Source organism: Thamnophis elegans, chromosome Z, assembly GCF_009769535.1.
Source record: "Thamnophis elegans isolate rThaEle1 chromosome Z, rThaEle1.pri, whole genome shotgun sequence".
Classification (NCBI taxonomy): domain Eukaryota; kingdom Metazoa; phylum Chordata; class Lepidosauria; order Squamata; family Colubridae; genus Thamnophis; species Thamnophis elegans.
This window is the reverse complement of record NC_045558.1, coordinates 33,121,152-33,143,268: the sequence shown is the minus strand read 5'-3', so window position 1 is coordinate 33,143,268 and position 22,117 is coordinate 33,121,152. Positions and strand designations below refer to the sequence as shown.

Genomic DNA, 22,117 nt, shown 5'->3' with positions numbered 1-22,117 from the left:
GACAACCACAACTTTCTGTTTACACGTCCATCTCTCTTGTCACAGCCTGGATAGATTTGACTGGTCTAGGAAAAATAGCTAACCAGTTGCTGAACATGGGACCACCAGGAAATTTCACAAAGTCGAAAAAACGTTTAGAAGGACAAAACTATTATATCACAGAAAGCTGGACAAATACTACACATTTTGGCAATCCAGATAATTGGCAGTTTTAATGGATTCATTAAATGTCTATGGAGATTCTCCGTCATCCAGGGTCAGGGTTGTCCCAAAGGTGCTTTTTCAGGAGTCAACTGGACTTTCCTGTTTTTTCGTTGAAGACATTTCACTTCTCGTCCGAGAGATTCTTTAGTGCTGAAGAAGCTTCTTGGATGAGAAGGGAAAGGTGTTATAGTTCTAGTTTAAGCATTCACAAAATTACAGTTTTTTTTTAAAAAAAAATTATTAAATTTATTTGCTGACCATCCTACCAAATGCAGCTCTGGGAGAATTACAACCTTTAAAGAAATAAAACTATTTAAAAAAATAATCCCAATAACATTAAAAACAAAATTTGTAATTAAAGAAGCGAAGAAGCAAGATGTGCGGGAGGGATCTTCAGTTGCTCCATTAACCACCTCCAGCATGATATTCCTCTGTTGCAATCCCAAACTAACCAGCAGAGCCAGGTCTTCAGAAGGCCAGAGGGTAAAAGCAGATCTCACCCTACAGGGCAAGATTTTCCAAAGGGCAGGAGCCATATTCTCCTGGACCATGTCAGCCAATTTTCTCCAGCAGTAGGGTCTGTGGAATGTCTCCTTTGCCTTCACAGTTGGGGTGAGCCTGTCCTGTTGGAGTGAGACTCAGGAAAATAGTTGAGGAATGTGTATTATTTTTTAATTCAACCTACAATTTTCATATATTAGTTTATAACAGAAAGAATCTCTGCAGATAATATTTTGAGAAGGAATTGTATTTGTAGTTAAAAATTAAGTTTATGGCTTGATTGGACATATCCAGAATAATTTAATAACTAGCAACATGCCCTATTCTGTGCTCAGTTACTGAATAAATGAAATTGAAATAAACTTTGATCAAATTGCACAGTCATTATTATGAGATTGGAAATCAAATCTGGGAATAATTTTTCAGCTCCTTTCTATGTATTCATATATGATAAAATTTGGTAATTCTTAGGAAGAATTTCTTAGGAAGAAAAGTTATAAGAATTACCAAATTTTATTATAAACCTAGCTACCGTATTTAATAGTCCTAAATTAAATTAGTTGCCACCTAAACCCACAAGGTGGAGCTCAATTCATACAGTTGAAAATTTAAGGGCATTATCCACAGATACAGTCCTGATATGATTTAATACAGTAGAAGCATTGATAAAGTACAAAATTACAAATTTAATGCATGGTCAGTTATCACAAAGACAACGAATGCTTGATGTCTCAAAATAACTATTAAAATTCATTTTTGAATTTTAGAAGAAATAATTGTTTTTTCTCGCAGATCTCTGGGGACTTCATATTATACAGTATTAAGGCGAATAGACATTGCAGACATTTGGAAGCTGATGCAGACATCAGCTTCCAAAATGGAAAAAAAGTATGTAGTTGGTTTTTACAAATTGATCCCAGTTGATAATATAATTGCATATAATCAAGGAACTATAATATAATTGCACAGAATCAAACCAAGCAATTATAAAATATTAGCTGCTACATCCTTCTACCAGTTTAAGAAAATGATGGTTATACAGTATCATAGGATCAAGGGAGGGGACATGGAGACATGTGTCAAAAATAAAAATAGTAATGTTCTATAGATGGCATTTAGATCCTAAAAAGCTGGCTTCTATGTATCCGAATGTACAGCCTAAATGTTGGAAGTGTGGTTCTCTCGATGCTACATATTATCATATATGGTGGACCTGCCAAAAGGTTAAGGCATTCTGGATAAAAATATGGTGGATTATGCAAAATACCTTTAAAAGAAGGATAAAGTTTACCCCTCAGTTATTCTTACTAGGTATATGTACTGACTTTACAGTGGTAGAGACTAACTTGATTCTGCACCTAATAACGGCAGCGAGACTGTTGGTGGCGCAATACTGGAAGAAGGAAGACTTGCCTACAACTCAAGAATGGACATTGAAAGTTACAAACTTAGCCGAGATGGCTAAAATATCGGCATATCTTAAAGATCACTCAAATGAGAGATATAAACGAGACTGGAAAAAATGGATTGACTATATACAAAATAAATACGGGACTAAGAAATTCCAGTTAGCCTATGCTTAAGATTAGAAATGATTTAAATTGTTTAAAGTTAGCTCAGCACGAAGAAGCTAAGATCAATGTAGAGATGTCATTAATTTCTTTATTTCTTTTTTCTCAATAGATTTTAGACTGTGTTTGTTAAAAATCCATACCGTGTATGGGTTCTGGGAAGTCGGGGGGGGGGGGAAGGAGGAGGGGGGTTGGGGGGAGGGAGGGAGGGGTATACATTAGGCTAGACAAGAATTTGGTGGTAAATTAGAACTATTTTGACACACAAAAAATTGTACTCCGATGTCTTACTGATTGAGGAATGATGAAATGTTTGTTTTAAAAGAAATAAAACTTTTGAATCTAAGAAAAAATAAAAATAGTAACAAAACCACCCATTCAAAGCCTTGCTTCTCTTTGATTATCTTTCGTTATAAAGCTGCAGACATAAAAATTGCCCTACTGCTGGTAAAATGTTTATGGGAAATGGAGGAGGGGGCAAACCTTAAAGGATTATATATCACAACCTGAAAGTCACAAGAGGCTCCTAACTCCCCTATTTAGGTAAACTGAATAGTGGGGGGATCTTTAAATGAACATCTCCTATGTTTTAAATAACCAGGAAAGTGTAATCTTGGTCACTGGTAAGGTGTAATAGATCTGCTTCTATTTTTCTTGTTCAGCATGGTTGTCTTACAGTATTTGGTTTTGCATGTTTAGTTTTTCAACTATTTTTAACCCTTGGTAAACTGCACAGAGTTGTGAGCAAGGCAAAATAATGGGAGAAGTACTGTGTTTCCCCAAAAATAAGACCTATCCTGAAATTAAACTTGATTTTATGTGTGTGCTTAATATAAGCTCTACCTCAAAAATAAGCCATAGTTAAGACCCCTACCACTCCATCCCACCATCTGATTGTATGAGGTGGGGAAAGGCACATGTGTAAAAAGCTAGACTGGAGGTGGGTGTGGTAAAGCTGCCATATGTGCCCTGCGTCCACTTACCTTAGGACCAGTGAGGTGCGGTCACTGGTGAAGCAAGAGCGCGGCAGCGGCAAGAAGCAACGTCCCAGCCGCTGTGTCCGACAGGCCAGGCGTTTCGCGTTTCTGGCGGACATAAACATGAGACGCCTGTCGGACACAGTGGTGAGAACGTCGCTGCCGCGCTCTGCTGCCTCGCCCCTGTGAGGGGTGGATGCCATGTGACACATTGCATCACTGCTGGTGCAGCTGCTTGCTGCAAGAAGCCGCATGCTGCATCACACCATTGCCGCCACTCATACACATAAAGCCACAATGCACTGTGCAGCATACTGCCTCAAGCAGTGGCATCAACACGATGCGCTGCATGGCTTCTGGCCACGAGCGGCCATAGAAGAATTTGGGCAGCGATGCAACAGGTGTCAGGGCATGGGAGGCCTGGCTGCGGTGGTAAGCCGTTAACACATCCCCAAAATAAGACCTGTTGCCTCTTTTGGAAGCAAATATATATATTCATATTCATATTCATATTCATATTCATATATATATATTTGTTATATTTATGCTGATAAATAAATAAAGGGAGACTAGTATAGATCTATTTCAAGCTATTTAGCTCTCATCAGCTAGCCACACCCTTGTTGGGAATCGAACCTGTGCTCTATTGCCTCTCAGGCAGATGTGTTAACCATTGAGCTACAAAGCTCGACTCCTTATCAGCCAGCCAGGGTGAGAGATATATATTTAAAGTCACAACCCCTGGTATGCCCAAATATGGGAGGAAGGTCACACTTCCACTCTCTGTCTTTATTTTTGAGGAAACATGATAATTTTTCAAGTAGTTGGCCCAAAAAATTTCAGTCTGTTTTTGCCCCATTTTTGGCCATTTCCAGGCCATTTTGGGGGGAGGAAGTCCAGAAAATAGCCTGAAAATGATTGAAAAATGGCCCAAAAAGGAAGGAAGTAGATGTGAAGGAGGAGGAGGAAGGAGTGAAAGAAGGAAGGAAGGAAGGAATTAAGGAAGGAAGAAGGGGATTAATCCAGCTTTAGCTTATTCTCTTTCAGAATTGCATGCACAGAAGTATTGTCAATCCTTCTTCTTCTGCTATTTATTTATTGTTTTTGGGGTGCAAATGGGCTTTAATTGTAAATTGCTTCTGAGGAGTCAATGAGATTTAGTGCCTCTGCAATAAATGCCATTTGTTATGACACAGTATATTGCTTTTTAATAAGGTCAGCCTGCAATGTCTTACTTTCCTTGGGGATGCTGGTCTCCCCCCATCCTTTCACTGGTGGGGGCATTTGCACCACGAAACTGGGGGTTGGCTAACCCTTTCATTTCTGGAAGTATTGCATATAGGACCAAGGCTTGGGGAAATGGAAAGTGGCCAGGAGGTGGGGCTGGGTGTGATAAGTGACGTTGAGTTGGCCACGCCCACCCAGTCACATGACCATCCAGCCATGACTACCCAGCCAATCATTAGGGTTATTAAATTATTTGAATCCTACCACTGGCTGTACATGAGCAACCTCACTCCATTGCAATAATCAAAGTAAGATTTAACTAAAGAACAGATTATTATTGCCAATTACCAGTGACGTGCGGTGAGCTTCATGGCCAGTGAGGCAAGCGTGAAAGCCCCGCTGAAGCCCCAGCCCAGCTTTAAGATTTGTGCACTTCAACTCCCAGAATTCCTCCTCCAGTCATGTTGCGATGATGTCATCTGCATGGATCTGCTCCACTTCGCTTTATTCATGGGGGGGGGAGGGCTTCTGCTGAAGATGCCAATGAGCCCCCGCCACCACCAGAATAACTGCTGCTGCCTCCTCCTCCTCCTCCAACAGCACCACCACATTTGCTGCCCGGCGCTGCGGCCTTTTTTCCTGCTCCTGCTCCCTCCCATGGACTCATGGCTCCTCAAAAGCATGGTGGAGGAGGAGGGGCAGGGGTAATGCGGAGCCCAGCTCAGGTGCTCTGAGCGAAGGGGGAGATGCTGCTGCCATGGGCGGGGGCACCGGTGGGACCTTTGCCGGCTTCACCTCAGCCGCAGTGTCAGGCGGCAAATCCGGCAGTGCTGTTGGAGGAGGAGGAGGAGGTGGCAGCAGATATTCCGGTGGCAGCGGGGGCTTTGGGGCTTCATTTCAGCCGCAGTGCCGGGCACAAGCGGCTAAGACTGGCCACCCACAAAGGACCTCTCCGGGCTTGCTTTGCTGAACACGGGGTGACTGAGGCTAGTTTGAGGCTAGTTTGAGCGGGCGTGGCTGGTGCAAACTACTGTCAGTCACCCCGCACTCATCAAAACAAGTCTGGGGATGTCCTTTGCAGACAGCCAGTCTTAGCCACCTGCAAAGGACTTCCCCGCGCTTGCTTTGCTGAACACGGGGTGACTGATGGTAATAAATGGCGCAGCCGGTGCCTAGGAGGTCCTAGGAGATCTGCTGTGCTGCGTAAGCTCCTGCTGCCATCCCCGCACCTGTGCTAAGTAGATTTTCTGAGGCCCCTCAGCTTCTGGAGCCTGTGATGGCCCCGCGTCCCCCAGCCTGGCTCAGCCACCGGAGCAGCCTCGCTTCACCACCCACCCATCGCCTCCAGTCCTCCCTTGCCCTCTTCACTGCCGGGATGGAGCACATCAAGCATGTCCCGCTGAATGGCCAGCCCGGAAGGCATGGACTTTAAAGTGCATGCCACCTTGGCCCGCCTCCCGGCCACAAACCAGGACATGTTTCGCTCTATGGCGGGCCGAAAAATGAAAAATAAAAATAAATGTGCCAGCCCGCGCGCCAGCAGAGGCAGGTAAATCACACACACACACAATAAAAACAAATTACAATTACTTACATTAGAAATAATTTTGAATTCCTACCCCCCCGGTCCCCTCCCTCTGACCCACATACCTTCCAGCTGCATCAAAAATGCAAGATTTGGTCTAGCCAGGGCCAGGCAGGCTAGGATAGTTGCTGCTAGAGCAGGGGTGGGTTTCTCGCCCCGTTCCAACCGGTTCGGTTGGAACGAGGCCGGCGGCGTCCTTGCGCATGCGCGCGTGCACGCGTGCACGCACGCACCACGTGCATGCATACTAGCGTCTGTGCGATGCTCCAGCTGCTCCTGGAGGATCGCGCAGGCGCTGTATGCGTCCTGCGCATGCGTGGAAGCGCAGAATTCGGCAAAACCAGGTAAGGAGCGGGCACGGGCGCGCGCGGGCGCACGGGGGGGGCCTTCGCCGTTCCTGGAAGTTACTTACTTCCGGGTTCGGCGACCAACCGGATCGCGGGGACCGCCGCGAACCGGTTGAAACCCACCCCTGTGCTAGAGTCACCACGTGGATGACTCTGCTTAAATGTTTTTAAAAAGACTGTAAACAAAGTGCCCTCTGCAGGAGGAAGCGAGAGAATCACGTGCCTCATTTGCATAAGGAATTTTTCACTTTTTAACCCTTGCTTAACTCTTAAAAGGTGAAAAAATCCTTATGCAAAGGAGGTCCATAGTTCTCTCGCCTCCCATTACAGTTAGCACTAAGCAGACTCAGAGTCACTGTTACTTGGAGTCTGGCAGCAACTACCTTGGCCTTTTTAATTATTTTAAAAATTCTTTCCTTTTCCTCATGAGATTGGTGAGGCCCCGCCTCCCCTGCCTCCAGTGACTGCACGTCCCTGCCAATTACAAATGGATTCCTAGTGAACAACTAATTGATGTTGCATAAACTTTCTCCTGAGGAAGTGCAATCCCACAGAATTCAGGCTTCATCTCGGCTCCTCATTACATGGACTGAAACTGGGAAGACGGCAAAGAATATTTTTTCAGGATAGACAGAATTGTTATATATCTCCTCTGCATATGCATATAGCCATGTCTTGTCAATCTACTACTTTCTGCTATAAACAAGAATACAGGATAAAGCTTAGAGGATTAGATGGAAACTTGTGGAACCCCATAAGTTAACAGTCTAGATGTTAAAATCAGCCTGTTGACACCGTTTTCTGGGTGTGTCCTGACAGGGAGGGCTGCATTTACTGTGAAATAATGCCTCAACAGCTGCCAGCCCAGAAGTATCAACAGCTACTGGGATATCCAGGAAAATTTCACTTCCTTCATTCAGTTTTTGACATCAGTGGAGTGGACCCAGGAAGCTTTTTTTCTATTCATTTTATAACTACCTCCATTAAGCAGATGAGAGCAGATCCCTTACTTATTTTATCAGTTACCATAACAGGAAGTTCCAGCACAACCAATTTAATCAGCCAGGAAGGACACGGGTTAAGCAAACAGCTGGTAGCCTTCACCTCTCCATATATTCTATTCTCTTCCTTCAGATCTATAATCTATGTGAACAGGAACAGTGGTTTTCAATGCTATCTTCATATGACCTTCCCCAATGCTGGAATGGCTGTTGAAGAAATCTAATAAGCTTTGCCTGCAAAGCACAATGAATATTATTTACAGTGAGCTTCTTGGGTATACTATTTTCCTTTCCTACAATATCGAGGGAGGAGATATTGAATGATATTGAAAGTCATCACTGGCCTTATTTTACACAGACACAATACAAGCAAAAATAGTGTCTCTTTACTACATCTACTGCCACTGAATAGGATTGCAAATGGTTTTGGAAGGGCCCAAATTCACATTCAAACCAATTTGTTCTTCCACTTTGCTGCAGACTATCAGTCTGGTTCATTGCCTAAACTCCAGATGAATCAAGTGCTAGTTGAGATTTGCTAGAGCAGAGTTTTGCAACTGGGCTGCAGAATGGCCAGTAAATGCATGCATACACATATCACTTGTGTAAGCAGTGGGCAAGCATGTATATGTGCACTACATTTGCATGAGCAACAGGCTTCTGTGCATGCTACTTGTGCAAATGGAGCTGTGTGTTGCTTGCCAGCTGCTCATATGGAGCCATCCCTTCTCCCTCCCTCCCCGCCAATTATCTAAGCCAGAAACATTGGGGAACTCTGTGCTAGAAGGAAGAGTATGCTTATGAGTGGTAGTGACAAGCACCAAAGTTATCTCTGCACGGATAGTTTCAATATCAATAGGATCCCTCAAATCACTGAGTTTCCAGATTTGCATAAAAATATAAAATTAGCAGAGATTAATTTTATGGTATTATAGCACTAGACATATTACTATCGTCCCTATCTTGTATATATCACTGAATGGGAAAATGATTTGTAAGGTTGTTGTCATTCAAAAGATTGTTGTTGTCATCAAAAACAGATTATGCCAAACAAATCTTCATTCTTTGACAAAGTGGCTAAATTAGTGGACCCATGAAATACTGTGGACATAGTATACTTAGATTTCAGTAAGGCATTTGACGAAGTAGACCATATTTTGCTTTTTTTTTTTTTCTGTTTGCAGGTGTTTTATTGTTCTACATAAAGACTTCAAGTGACTCTTACTGTGCAGCAGAATTAGCTGGTTGATTTTGGGAATTTTGCTTTTTGATAAACTAGAAAAATGTGGAATAGATAGCATCTCCATCAGATCGATTCATAACTGGCTGACAAACTGCACTCAATGTATGGTCCTTAATGGAACTACATGGAGGGAAGTAAGCAATGGGGTGCCCAAGATTCTGTTTTACACACAATATTCTTCAATATCTTGATAAACTATTTAGATTAGAGGATAGAACTCATCAAATTTGCAAATGACAGTAAGCTGGCAGGAATATCAAACACTTCAGAAGACAGGCTTAAGATCCAGAAGGATTTCAACTTGAACTTGGGCCCTATATAACAAAATGAAATTCAATGGAGAGAAAAGTAAGGTTTCCCACTTAGGCAAGAAAAACCAAATGTGCAAGTAGAGATTCGTCTTAATGTGACTCAATAGCAGAAACTGCAAGGGAAATCTTGGAGTCCTAGAGGAAAGTCATTTAAATATGAGCCAACAATGTGCTGCAGGCACCCCCTCCCCCCAAAAAAAAGGCCATTCAAACCAAGGCTGCCTAAAGGGGTAGAATCAAGATCACGTGAAGTGTTAGTGCTGCTTTATAATGCCTTGGTAAGACCACAATTGGAATACTGCATTCAATTTTCATCACCACAATATAAAAAGATGGAAAGAATGCAGAGAAGAGCAAAAAAGATGATTAGGGGGCTGAAGGCTAAGACATTTGAAGAATGGTTGCAGGAATTAGCAATAGCAATAGCAGTTCGACTTATATACCGCTTCATAGGGTTTTCAGCCCTCTCTAAGCGGTTTACAGAGTCAGCATATCGCCCCCACAGTCTGGGTCCTCATTTTACCCACCTCGGAAGGATGGAAGGCTGAGTCAACCCTGAGCCGGTGAGATTTGAACCGCCGAACTGCAGATAACAGTCAGCTGAAGTGACTGCAGTACAGCACTCTAACCACTGCACCACCTCGGCTCTTAATTGGTATAGAAGGACTAGGACAATATGAAGAAAGGTTAGAGAAATTGGTATAGAAGGACTAGGACAATAGTGTTCCAATATTTGAGGGGATTAACATAATTCCCAAAGCATCAGAAGGCAAGACGAGAAGGGATGGATGTAAACTAATAAAATGGAGAAGCAATCTAGAACTAAGGAGAAATTTGAAAACAAATAACCAGTGGAACAGCTTGCCTTCAGAAGTTGTGGATACTCCATCACCGGAGGCTTTTAAGGAGAAATTGAACAGCCATTTGTCTGAAATAGTATAAGGTTTCCTGCTTGAATAGCGGATTAGACTAGACTAGACTTCACCTTTACTTTATAGAGAATTCGAGGGAAACAATGATCATATTTCATATGTGGGTCTAGAAATATCTTGTCTGACTATTGTCTAGGGCCTAAACTATAATTTACCCTTCTTCTGTCTCTTAAGTTATTTTCACAAATCATTACATAATGAACAATATTTCAATATTTTCTTACTACATTTCCTTGGATTGTCTTGACTGCACAGAAAGGCAAATACCTCAATTTGGAGACCATAATTCTATAGGACTGTTTTCTGAACCATGTGCCCTTCTCTCTGATCACCTTAAAAGAGATAGTTCAAGTTAAAATGTGTTTATGTTTCAAACTTTATTTAGAGAGTCTTATGGCTTATAGTTCCATTTTAGTTTATTTTTAAATGATATTGGTATTTTCTTTTCTTTAAATGTGTTGTTTTATATGATGTCAGCATAATGTGATTTACTTGTTTGATGTTCTGTACAAACTGTTGATTATTTAATAAGCCTTGATAATAAAATTGTAACTTACTATGATTTACATAAATACTTCATCTGATACTATGAAAGCTATGTATAGCTTTCTTGTTTTTCAACTCCATCTTTCTTCTATTCCTCTTTTTTGCTCTGTTTATGGAACATTTTGACTAATTAAATATTGCGCCTGTTAATAAAAAATAAAATTAAAAATTGTATAGTAATGAATAAGCTACTTGTAAAGCAAATTCTCAGAAAAGCTGTTCCTTTAACATTTTTAGTGTGTCCACCCAGATTGAAGATCTGGCCAAATGCCTAACCATTCTGCATTCAGCTTGGAGCAATGAAAAATGAGTCAAGGATCAAGTTCCAGATGCAAGGTACTATTATTTGCATCTGGACTAATTAGTTATTCCAGAACTACTGCAATTGTTAAGGAAAGAAAACTAATACCCTATCCCCAGAATGCATTTTCAAGATCCTATTTATTTTAAAATTATTTAGTTTCCAGTTTGAGCTTCAGTGCTTTCTAAAGTAAGGTAAGATGATGATGATGAGATGATGATGATAAAAATAATTTATCTTAGCAAACTAAATGCAAATCCAAAGCATATTATTTTTTATTTTAATGATATGATCAACAACCAACTGCTTTTTAACAATTGTTGAAACTAGCGATATGATATAAATATAGTACCAGTAGAAAAGAAGGCATTATTTTCTGTTAGACGATAGTTTTTCGCAATATTATATAAAATTCTTTTTGGCATTATCAGTAAATCATAGGATTGGAAATTTTATATTGGTGTCATAAGTTAATTATTGAACTTAGTAGAGATGCTCTGAGTATTTAGGATGAGTCCAATATCCAATTTTCTGAATGTAAGCCCCACTGAAGGCAAATTTTCGCAATCCTGCAAAATTAGTCGTTTTGTGTAATATACTTTATATTATCTTAGGTTCTATATTGTAGATATTTTTTAATGAATGCCTTTCATTGCCAAATAGTTTTCTCTCTGAATAGAATTAAATGCTACACATGATCAAAATGACTGTGTCTGCTAAAAATGCAGTTTTGGAGCACATTTACACAAGCACTCTTTTCTTTTCAAGAAAAATGGTCTGATTTTCCTCCCGAAGATTAAATAACAGGATTGAGAGTCTTTTCAGCAATTTTTTTACACATCTAAAAAAAAAAAAGAAGCTGATTATTTTTTTAAAGGATGATGCTAATTCTGATAAGTGTTATACCTAATGCAAGCCATGTTCATCCCATTATCTTAAAACATAAAAGCATAAAATATCTATGAATACTTCATAAAAATATGAGAAATAAGCAAGATCTGTGGAACTTGCAAAACTTACGATTTTAGAAATCTGATATATCAGCCAGAAGAAAAAAATGCACAAGTATTTTCTATTTATTTATTTAGAATAGTTTTCCTTGTTTTCTCTCTCTATGTTTCTATGGAAGCTTACAATAGAAAAAGTTATAGCAAAATGAAATAGATTTTAAGATGAGGTAAATAAAAAAATTAGACACAGCTTTTTCAAGGCCTAATAATAGGAAGATAAGCTAGTTTAATTTAAATAATGAACTACTGCAATTTAATTTCAAAGTCGTAGACTTGAATAATCATTTAACAATGTTCCATACAAATCAGTATTCTGGGCTTTTTAACATGATGAAAAGTTAATGGCTTTTTTTTTTTTATTAGCAGGAGCAGTAAGCAGTCATTGGATTTTGAATGCAAGTCAATATGTGGAAAAAACACTCCGTCCTTTACCTTTTGGTTTTGGCCATTGCAATAAACAATGTAGCATATGGACAAAACAGAAGGAAGGGACAAAGGTTAAGTCCTCTAGCAAGAAAAGACAATCTTCAGGGTAAATTCCTAGAATTTGATATAAGCATTATAAACGAAAAGGAAGTGCTATAGGTTGCATGAGAGATTCTCAGGGGAGAGTGATATGTTTCTTTATCTGCATTTTGCATCCTCACAAATCTAATGGAATTCTATATTTCCATCTTCAGTATATTACAAAGGACATAGTTATTCTCTTTTGAATGTGCATCTCTTTCTAATGGCAGACATGATGCATCGAATATGCATTGAAAAAAATATAGGGCCCACAATTATATTTTCAGAATGGTTTGGGAGACATTCAGCTGGTTTAGTAATCATATCATTTGATAAATGGCAGTGGCTGTCATTACCACTGGATTATTTTGAGCTGTTGGTCTAATAATATCTTAATATGTGGGGGAAATAATATAAAAGAATTATAGAATAGAAATTCCACCTGCCTACAATTGTGAATTATTTATATGTATTGACGGTTATCTGTGATATAACAAATATTAAATGCTACATTTATGTGCTCTTTCTCACTAGGGAAGAGCATCATCATCTTGAATTTGTCACGTAAATGATCCATTCTATTCTGTAAATCAGAATTGTACAATTGCGAATTGTGAAACAGCTCTAAGCAAATTAAAAATGATGAATGTTCAACAGTGACACAAACTATTTCAGAAGGAGTTATTCCGTATAAATAGAAACTGGGCACGATCTGTTAGGAATGTTGTATTTGATATTTCAGATTCTGTATTCAGCAAGGGGATATTAAAATAGAATAGAATAATCAGCATTCCAAGATATTGGGTGATGCTTAATGAGACTTTTCAAGGGGTGACAGCTTTGTTTCAAGTCTAAGAAGAGATGTATTGTGTACCAAGCAAAAATAAATTTTATGTTCTAAAACTTCCCTTATTCCATCCATTTACTTCCATGCATTTACTGCAGTTATTCTATTATATGAGAAAGAACCTCATTCTTTACATCAATGCAGTTAGTATAACTTATTAGCTTCTTCTTGATTGGAACTATATTATCTTATTAGCATGCTATTTAGTATTCTTCTGGTAGCAAATTATGTTTAGCCCTAGAAGATTTGATATATGATGGATGGGAAGAGATTTTATTGATGTCCAAAGGTGTTTTTTTTTTCAAAAGGTAAGTGGACTTTCTTGGGGTTTTTTTTCTTTGAAAATATTTCGTTTTTCATCCAAGAAGCTTCTTCAGTTCTAACTGTCTGATGGAAAATGGAAAGATGTATATTCTTTGCAATCATATGATCATTAGCACTCTCAATCAGAGTGCAAATGGGTGTGGAACATTCTTGAGAATCTTATATTCCTTCATTCCCAAGAAAACCCATACTCGTTTGCACTCTGATTCAGGTGACTCTGAAGATACAGATAAACCCCCAAGTAGCTTTGACAAATCTCAGAGAGCTAACAACCAATCCTCAAAGTGTTAATGACTGGATGACCGCAAAGAATAGAAATCCTTCTATTCTCCTACAGTCAGTTAGAACAAGCTTCTTGAATGAGAAGCAGAATGTTTTCAAAGAAAAAAAAGTTGCTTTTTGAAAAAAAATCACCTTTGGGATAACCATGATCTGAATGATTGAGAATCTCCATAGATAATTTTACTGATGCTTTATTGCACCAATTTGTACCACCTCTAACTGAGTGTATGGGGTTGAAAATTATTCTGCTTCACAAGTTGTCTATGCTTACGTGTAAAACAACTGGCAATATATACAGGTATGTAAATCCTGTTGTATATCAATGTCCTTTGAAGTTTCACAATAGTTGCCTTGATAGTGATGACTATGGAATCAAAATTATGAAAGCAGCTCCATTCCTTTTGTACATGCATCACAATGCTGCTTTTTTTTTTTTATAATGTATGACTTTTCTCAACCTGTCATTTCTAATCTTGTCCTTTTTAGATTCTGTCTGTTTTATTGACATCATCTTTGTTCTGGATAGTTCTGAAAGTGCAAAGGGTATATTATTTGATAAGCAGAAAGAGTTTGCTATCCTCTTAAGTGATAAAGTCTTCCTCATGAAGCCCACCCGTGTTCTCAGATATGACATCAGACTGGCCATCATGCAGTTCAGTAGTACTGTCAGAATTGACTATCCTTTTTCAGTGTGGAGAAACTTGCAGATTTTTAAGCAAAAAGTCAATGAAATGAGCTACATTGGGCATGGCACCTATTCCTACTATGCTATTTCTAATGCAACTCAGCTGCTCAAAGCAGAAGGCCGTAAAACGGGCATCAAAGTGGTTTTGCTTATGACTGATGGTATTGACCATCCCAAAAGTCCTGACATTCAAGATATATCAGAAAAGGCCAGAGCTCTTGGAATATCTTTCATTACCATTGGTTTGTCTAATGATGTCAATCAAACCAAGCTGCATTTGATATCTGGTGATTCTCCAGGGAAGTCTGTATTCATTTTGAATGAGCCCAACCTTTCAGATAAAATAAGGAATCAGTTGGTAAGTCTTTTTAAAGTTTAATTCATTTTAATTGTTGTTGAAGTTGCAAGACTTTAGAAAAAAGGGGGCATGATTTTAGGATTGTGCAAATAAACATACTATGGTATTTGTCAACATAGTATAGATATGCTAATTATAACTATTGCAGGTATACATTATCCTCAGTTTAAAAAAATGTAAAATATAAGGATGGACTATTTTTGGAAATAGTTCTAAGCAGCATCTGGACAGAGTTTCTTATTTACTATTTTATAACTTGCACACACAATTGTTCTAATTTAGTTCTAATTTAGTTTTTAATTGTTTAAATTATTTACTTTAAATGGTATAATTATAAGAATGCAATTGATCAACTAATCATAATTAAATGCCATTATTTAATTGTTTTACTATAAACTTTCTAACCTATTTTTATTTATTAGTCATTTTGAGTATTATTTTATCAATCCAATTCATATCTGTTGTGTTTCTTATTCTAACATGACCACCAATCCTTATTGAAATGATTGTTTACTTATTTAGACCTCAGATAGTCCTTATGAAAGTTATAGCTGTCTGGAATCTACTGCCTCTCCTTTCCAGTCCTTTCCTGCCCTCTTCTCTGCTCATCACCCAGCATTTCAGCATCACAACCTTCAGACATTCTTCAGTAAATTGTTGATGACACCCTACCAATGTCTGCTTGTTGGTGGACAAGACAAACTTCCAGTTCCTTGCTTCACTAACCATTATTGTCATGGTCAAGAATTAGGTCTACAATTCTTTAGAGGTTGTCCTATCTCAACTTTGATACATTTCAAAAGCAAGGGAATGCCAGAGAAGGAAGAAAATATGCTTCCACAGAATGAAACAAGAAAGCAGTCTCAGAGAAGGGCAGAATGGAAGATCAACATTATAGTAATAGTTTATGACACACATCCTTTACACTTCTAGTAGAAAAATATCCCAAATGTTGAATATTGTAAATAGAGTGAGTAGTGTTATGGCAGTATTTTTCTTTGACTCATCTTAGCACACAGTTTCAGGCCCATCATCAAAGACAGATACAAACTATAGGTTTTCCAAGAGCTAATTAGATCATTTGTTTTGTTTTCTCTGGTCATTCTCAGTTTTTGGAGTTCCTTTCTTTTTGAATCTTTTTTCTTGTTGGCAGAGATTCACTCTTTGGCTCTGCAAGCATTCCAGAGTTTTTATTTTGTCTACTTGGCCATCTTGTTTGCAACTCCCTTTTCCTTTTTGGTTTTTTTAAAAGATGCTGCTCCAGATGTATCTACTCTTGGCACTTTTTACCCTGCTGACATTAAAAGTAAAACTAGAAATCAACAGCTCCCTCTCCTTCTTTCATTGTTTCAGTGTTGCTTTTTTCTGCTCTGCTCTACCTACTGAAATAGCTTTTCTCTTCAGTCTGCTTCCTATAGAAACTTAGAATATTCCTTTCCTTCTTATTTTTTTCCTGATCTCCAAAATAAAAAGGTGAATGATGCAGCCTTTCTACCATTGTATATAACTTTTCCTAATAAACCTTGCTTGTCCTTTGCAGCGGTGAAGATCTGCTTCTAGTTTGTTTGATTTGCACAGTACATTTTGCTAAGTATGAATCCAGTGAATAAAATGAAACATCCCAAAAGGATGCTCAACACAACAATTCCTCAATTTTGCAACCTCATTTCCTAAACTTTTCTATGAAAGAAATAAAAAACCTTGGAGGTCAATCAGAACACAGTGATATCTCAATCAGTAATGATAGCCTATTACCTTCACTATCGGTTCAGTAGCGGGAGCTCCTGAACCGGTGCAAACTGGCATCATGCCACCTCTGATCTCAATGTATCTGAAACAAATCCAGTATGCTTCCAGTCCTTCCATGAATTGGATTATATGTAGAAACTCCATGTATGCAAACTTCAGTTCAGAGAACAATAGGTTAAAATACCCATCTGCAGATTACCTATTTGTAGAGTTAAACCTAGACAGGCCGATTCTAGCTGAATAGGTATGCTTTTACTTTCATTTACACAGTTAGTAGAAGGGCAAATGTTAGATTGTCACCTTAAATATATTTGAAGACCCAGATGGAATACCTGTTTGGCAGCTAGGCACGTGTTTCAGCTGGCAGCTAGGCAGATGTTGGAGCTGGCACTGTCCATGAGGACATTGGCGGACAAAAGTTTAAGTGGCAGCATATTCTTCCTAACAGTGGTGACATTTAGTGATGATGAACTATTTTTCAAAAAATGCCAGTAGGCTGCATAAGCCTGCTAAATGGACCATGTGCTTTATGGCCCTGGTTTAGACCAGACCTGATATCATGCAATCATTGAACTGGAATGGAATTCACAACCAAAACATTTTATTCCACATTCAGCTATTATTACTATTAAGGGAATTCACAAGATTTTGCTACTTTTTTCAAAATGTGTTAGCCCTACAAGGTTGCCTAAGAAGAAGCACAAAGAGGAGTACTAGCTTTCTATTTATTGTAAGGTTACATTAACCGAATCTTGCAAGGCTAAAATAATTTCTTTCCTCCTTTCCTTTTACTTTCTGGAAAACTAGGGAGGGTTCTTTTTGAAATGTTTCCCAGGCCCTCTTCCTTCTGTGGGTAGAGGTAACCTTTATATGCCATTTGTCCAGTCTATAGCTCTCCTTCCAGTCTCAAAAGATCATCCCCACAGTATTATAGAATAATGAATGTAGTGTCCTAGTATTGCTCCATTGTGCAATATCAAAGGTTACATAGGATTTGTGTCATGAAGCGACTACCTTAATTTCATAATTCTGCCTTCTTGCTTTCCCTATCAATGCAAAGGTGTTCATGCTGATTTCTCCTGCATCCCATATAAGGACAGTAATGTCATGTGAGAATGACAGTGAGGTCTATAACTTCAGCCAGGGCAATGATTGGAAAATAGCAATAGCATTTAGACATATATCCAACTTACAGTGCTTTACAGCCTTCTCTAAGCAATTTACAAAGTAAGTCTTTTGCCCCCAACAATTTGGGTCCTCATTTTACCCACCTCAGAAGGATAGAAGGCTGAGTCAACCTTGAGCCTGGTTGGTGAGATTTGAATTGCCAAATTGCAGGCAGCTGGTAGTCAGCAGAAGTAGTCTACAATACTGTACTCTAACCACTGTGCCACCATGGCTCAGTGAAAAGAATCAGTTTAGCCTATAGCAGGAAATGGGCATCACAAATGTCTCAGAAAGAACCCTTACTAATTTCCTGGATGTAAAAGTGCCTGGGGTGGGGGAGAAATGTACTTTTAGACTTTCAAGATTCTGTTAATATAACCTTATAATAAACTAGTAGTTCTTCTGGGACATCCTTCTTGTCTGGACTATCTCACAAGGCTGACGGCACCTGAAATTTTCACTTTCTACAGCACGTTTCAGAAAGCTAAAGAAACACTGAATATTGTCACATATTAGGATTTGTTTAACCAAGGTTTATTGAATACATCCTTATTAGTTGATTTATTCACAGCAACATATAAATCACCTTTGGCTTAATGCAGTGAATTCACTGTGTAAACCCACTGATCCACAAACCACCCAATCATTTTTTAGTCTGTGAAATTTTTGCTGTTTGTTCAGGAATAAATGTGTTTTTAGCAAAAAAAAAAAAAAAAAACATGCAATAAGTTTTTCAGGAGGTTTTTTGAGTTATGCTGACTTCTGTTTTTAATGCAGTCTGGATTTATACAACAATCTTAACTTAAAGTAAGATAGTCAGGTAGTGGCTCATCATCCAGCAAATCCATCCATTATCTGAGAAGTTCTATGAACCAAAATCCAAGCAGCATTAGCATAATATAATGTATTGTTTGGAAGTTAGGAAATGAAGCAATTATGTTTTTAAAAGCCAGATTTAGGGATTAGTGTATTGTGTGAACCCAACCACTGAGCTACATTAATGTTTAGCAAAGAACTTGGTGTAATGTTATAAGCCACAATTAGCACTGAATTAGCATATTATGAAACCCAGTCATAATGTCTTATTTGATAAGTGAAATCATGGTGTACAGTGAATTGTAAATCTAATATTATTATATTAATATAAATAAAATTAGAAATTATAACATTAAATGTAACAACAGTTTACTTGCTACATGGAATAAGCAAAAGCAGATAGAGAACAATTTTGTATGGCTGATCCTCCAGAATATCATAATTCAAAAAATAAACTGGATATGATTAGATCAGAGAGGAGCACTAGACATAATACAAAATCAAAGGTCATAATAGAATTACTCGGGGGAGCATTAGAAGCTGTACAATCTACCAGCAAGACTTAAAAAATAAGAACTGTCATGAAAAATACCAAAATGAGATCAGATGATGTACTTGTCCTTGAAAATCTAGAAACATCAAAGACAGGAAAAAATAAAAGATAGTTTTTAACTAGATGCAGCTTTTCCCATCAATTCAGCTCTGTGAGGGGAGGAATTACTATTTCTATAGATATAAAAAATTAGTTTTAAATATTTAAGATTATTTAGTCTGTTTATATGAGCAACCCTTTATTATCAAGATTAAATTGTTTCCTGCATAATTGAATGTTTCTGATGTAGAAAGAATTTCAAACAATAGATGCATAAGTAAGTAGCAACCTACATTATTTCTCAACAGATCGCTTATTTCTCTCTTTAAAACAAAATGCCAGGAACTGTTCTTCAAATATTCCCAGAATTAGATAGCAGAAAAGTAGGAAGAATCTGAATTCAAGTGGACCCATAAATAAAACTTTCAGGGTGTTTTTATTCTGAACTCTTAAATCCTGTTAGGAAAATGAAAATAAAATTAACCAAATTAAAGAAAAAAATTAAAATTACATTAAATCAATTATATAGTAACCATTTATACAATCACACCAGTTCATTCCATTAAACAAATATTCATGAGTAGATATTTTCCAAGTTTTTAATATGGTTTGTTATGTTGCCATGAAAAGAAATGTCAACCATGCCTTTGGAGTTAATGTGGAACCAGTATCATTACAATTGGCAAAAGAGCCACTCTTGCATTAATTATTAATTTGTTAAATAATACTTTTTCCTGAATGGGCTAGCATTTACATGGAATAATAGAGTAACAGAATAACAGACTTGGAAGGGATCTTGGAGGTCTTCTAATCCAGCCCTCTGCTCAAGCAGAAAACCCCATATCATTTCAGACAAATGGTTATCCAATCTCTTCTTTAAAACCCCCAATGTTGGAATATCCACAACTTTTAAAAGCAAGTCATTCCATTGATTAATTGTTCTAACTGTCAAGAAATTTCTTCTTAGTTCTAGATTGGTTCACTCCTTGATTCTTGTCCTACCTTGTGTTTCGGAGAATAGTTTGACATCTTCTTTTTGTGGCAGCTTCTTAGATATTAGAACATTGCTATCATCTCAACCCTAGTCCTTCGTTTCATTAAGCTAGACATACCTAATTCCCATAACTGTTCTTCGTATGTTTTAGCTTCCAGTTCCTTAATCATCTTTGTTGCCTTTTTCTGCACTTTTTCTAGAGTCTAATCAACTTTTTTTATATTAAAATGACCAAAATGGGTGCAATATTCCAAGTGTAGTCTTACCAAAGCATTATAAAGTGGTATTAACACTTCATGTGATCTTGATTCTATCTCTCTGTTAATGCAGCCTAGAACTATGTTGGCCTTTTCGGTAGCTGCGACAGAGATAATTTTTTCATGTGTGCATGAAGATTGCTGATTACCTGGTCTTTATAGTATCTTGATTACTGTTTGCTAAATTCCTGTTTCAATGTAATAACCCTATTCATCCATATCATTCCCAGAAATTAAAATTAAATAAAAATAAAAATAAATGAGTGCATGATTCTATTTGCATGGAAATGAGTGCATGATTCTATTTGCATGGAAACTTAGAATGGCAGGATGGTAAAATAAAGAACAGGAGCTGATGATTCAAACAAGAGATGATAAAAGAAAATGGGATGATTATAAAAGAAATGCTCCCCCCAGAATTATTGAAAATCAGGCAGCATGCAAGTTTAATACATTATTGTGATTATTACCCTTTTCTCCGTTATCTTATCTTTTTATTGTCTTTTATTAATGTTTATTACATTTCAATAAGCTTATCTAATAAGATTATTGTATCTGATTTTATACACTCATGGCAAAAGTGCTATGCCTATGTTTAATAAGTTAATCATTTTTTTTAAAGTCTAAGTTAGCAATCAGTGAACAAAGTATCATGTTAAACTAATTTATTATTTCTTCTATTTTTTCAGGCCACTTTATTTGAAGAGAGGGTAAGTGGAAGAAGTTTTATGAATATGCAATGGGTTTCCTTTTTTGTGTAATGTGTACATTATGCTACCTAGAAATATTTTCTTTGACTTACTTATTCCATTCAAGTAAAAATATAATATTTTACAGCCCTTCCCTCTTGCTTAAAGTTATCATTATTCACTTGCGAAGAGTTAATCAACTGAAACCACCATGCAATGCATCTTTGAAGAAATTCAGCAGTTCTAAATTTTTCAAGTAATTTTCTCTTTGAGGTGGCAATCTGAGCTTTGAACCAAAAGAGTGAATGCACAAGTGGGAGAAATGAACAGTTTTCAGAAGCTTGAATTCCACAGATAAAGCCCTACAAAGTAAAAATACTTCTGTGTTATGAATAATTTAGTAGTTCAGGAATGTACAGCTGTTTTTTGTTTATGATTCTGCCTGCTTGTACAATAGGTTGAAAGGCAAACTAAATATAATATGTTGGCTGTAGAATCAAGTCACTTTTTCTTTGAAGAGGTGAAGATAGGATTTCAGCTGCAAGATAGTTGATATACTGGCCTTATATTTGAAGGGACATCATGAGCATTGGCAAGAAGGTTAAGTCATATATGACATCATTGCACATATGACACTGTTGTGACTTCTATTGATACCTACAAAAAGATCATTTTACGTATTCTGTTCAACTATTTGTCTAGGAATGGTTTGATCTAGCATAGTATCTAAAGCCAGCCATTATGATTGGTAAACTATGATTGATGTCTTTCTTCCTCAAATAAATAGTGCTATATGTAGTCTATACATCAAACCATAGCTAAACTATGATGTAGACCTAGGGTGTAATCCAGGAGTATAGCGTTAACTTGTTACATGATAGATGAGTTAGAATGATTAATCATAATTTGTAGCAGGAGTTTATTTACTTAAATTCTAGCATTACATGTTATCTGAAGCTAGAGAAGGCTTTAGTCTCTCCTTCCAACCTCCAGATGTAGAGGCAAGAGCACCTGGGATTATTCCAATCACAACATCTCAGTTGATTCCGGCTCTTCTGGTTCTTCAACACTGTTTCCCATAGTTTGTTTTTAAT

At 37.6% G+C, this 22,117-nt stretch overlaps 1 protein-coding gene across 1 annotated transcript in view; it reads left to right on the top strand.

Annotated features, from left to right (window-relative positions):
* The first annotated feature begins 10,837 nt into the window (after window positions 1-10,837).
* The window catches only part of COL28A1 (collagen type XXVIII alpha 1 chain), a 90,713-nt gene continuing 79,433 nt past the window's right edge, over window positions 10,838-22,117 (top strand). The window contains exons 1-4 of the mRNA XM_032235099.1: window positions 10,838-10,940; window positions 12,120-12,288; window positions 14,203-14,759; window positions 21,024-21,044. Coding sequence (XP_032090990.1) covers window positions 12,150-12,288; window positions 14,203-14,759; window positions 21,024-21,044 — 717 coding nt within the window. The 5' untranslated portion in view covers window positions 10,838-10,940; window positions 12,120-12,149. The remainder of the gene's footprint in view (window positions 10,941-12,119; window positions 12,289-14,202; window positions 14,760-21,023; window positions 21,045-22,117) is intronic.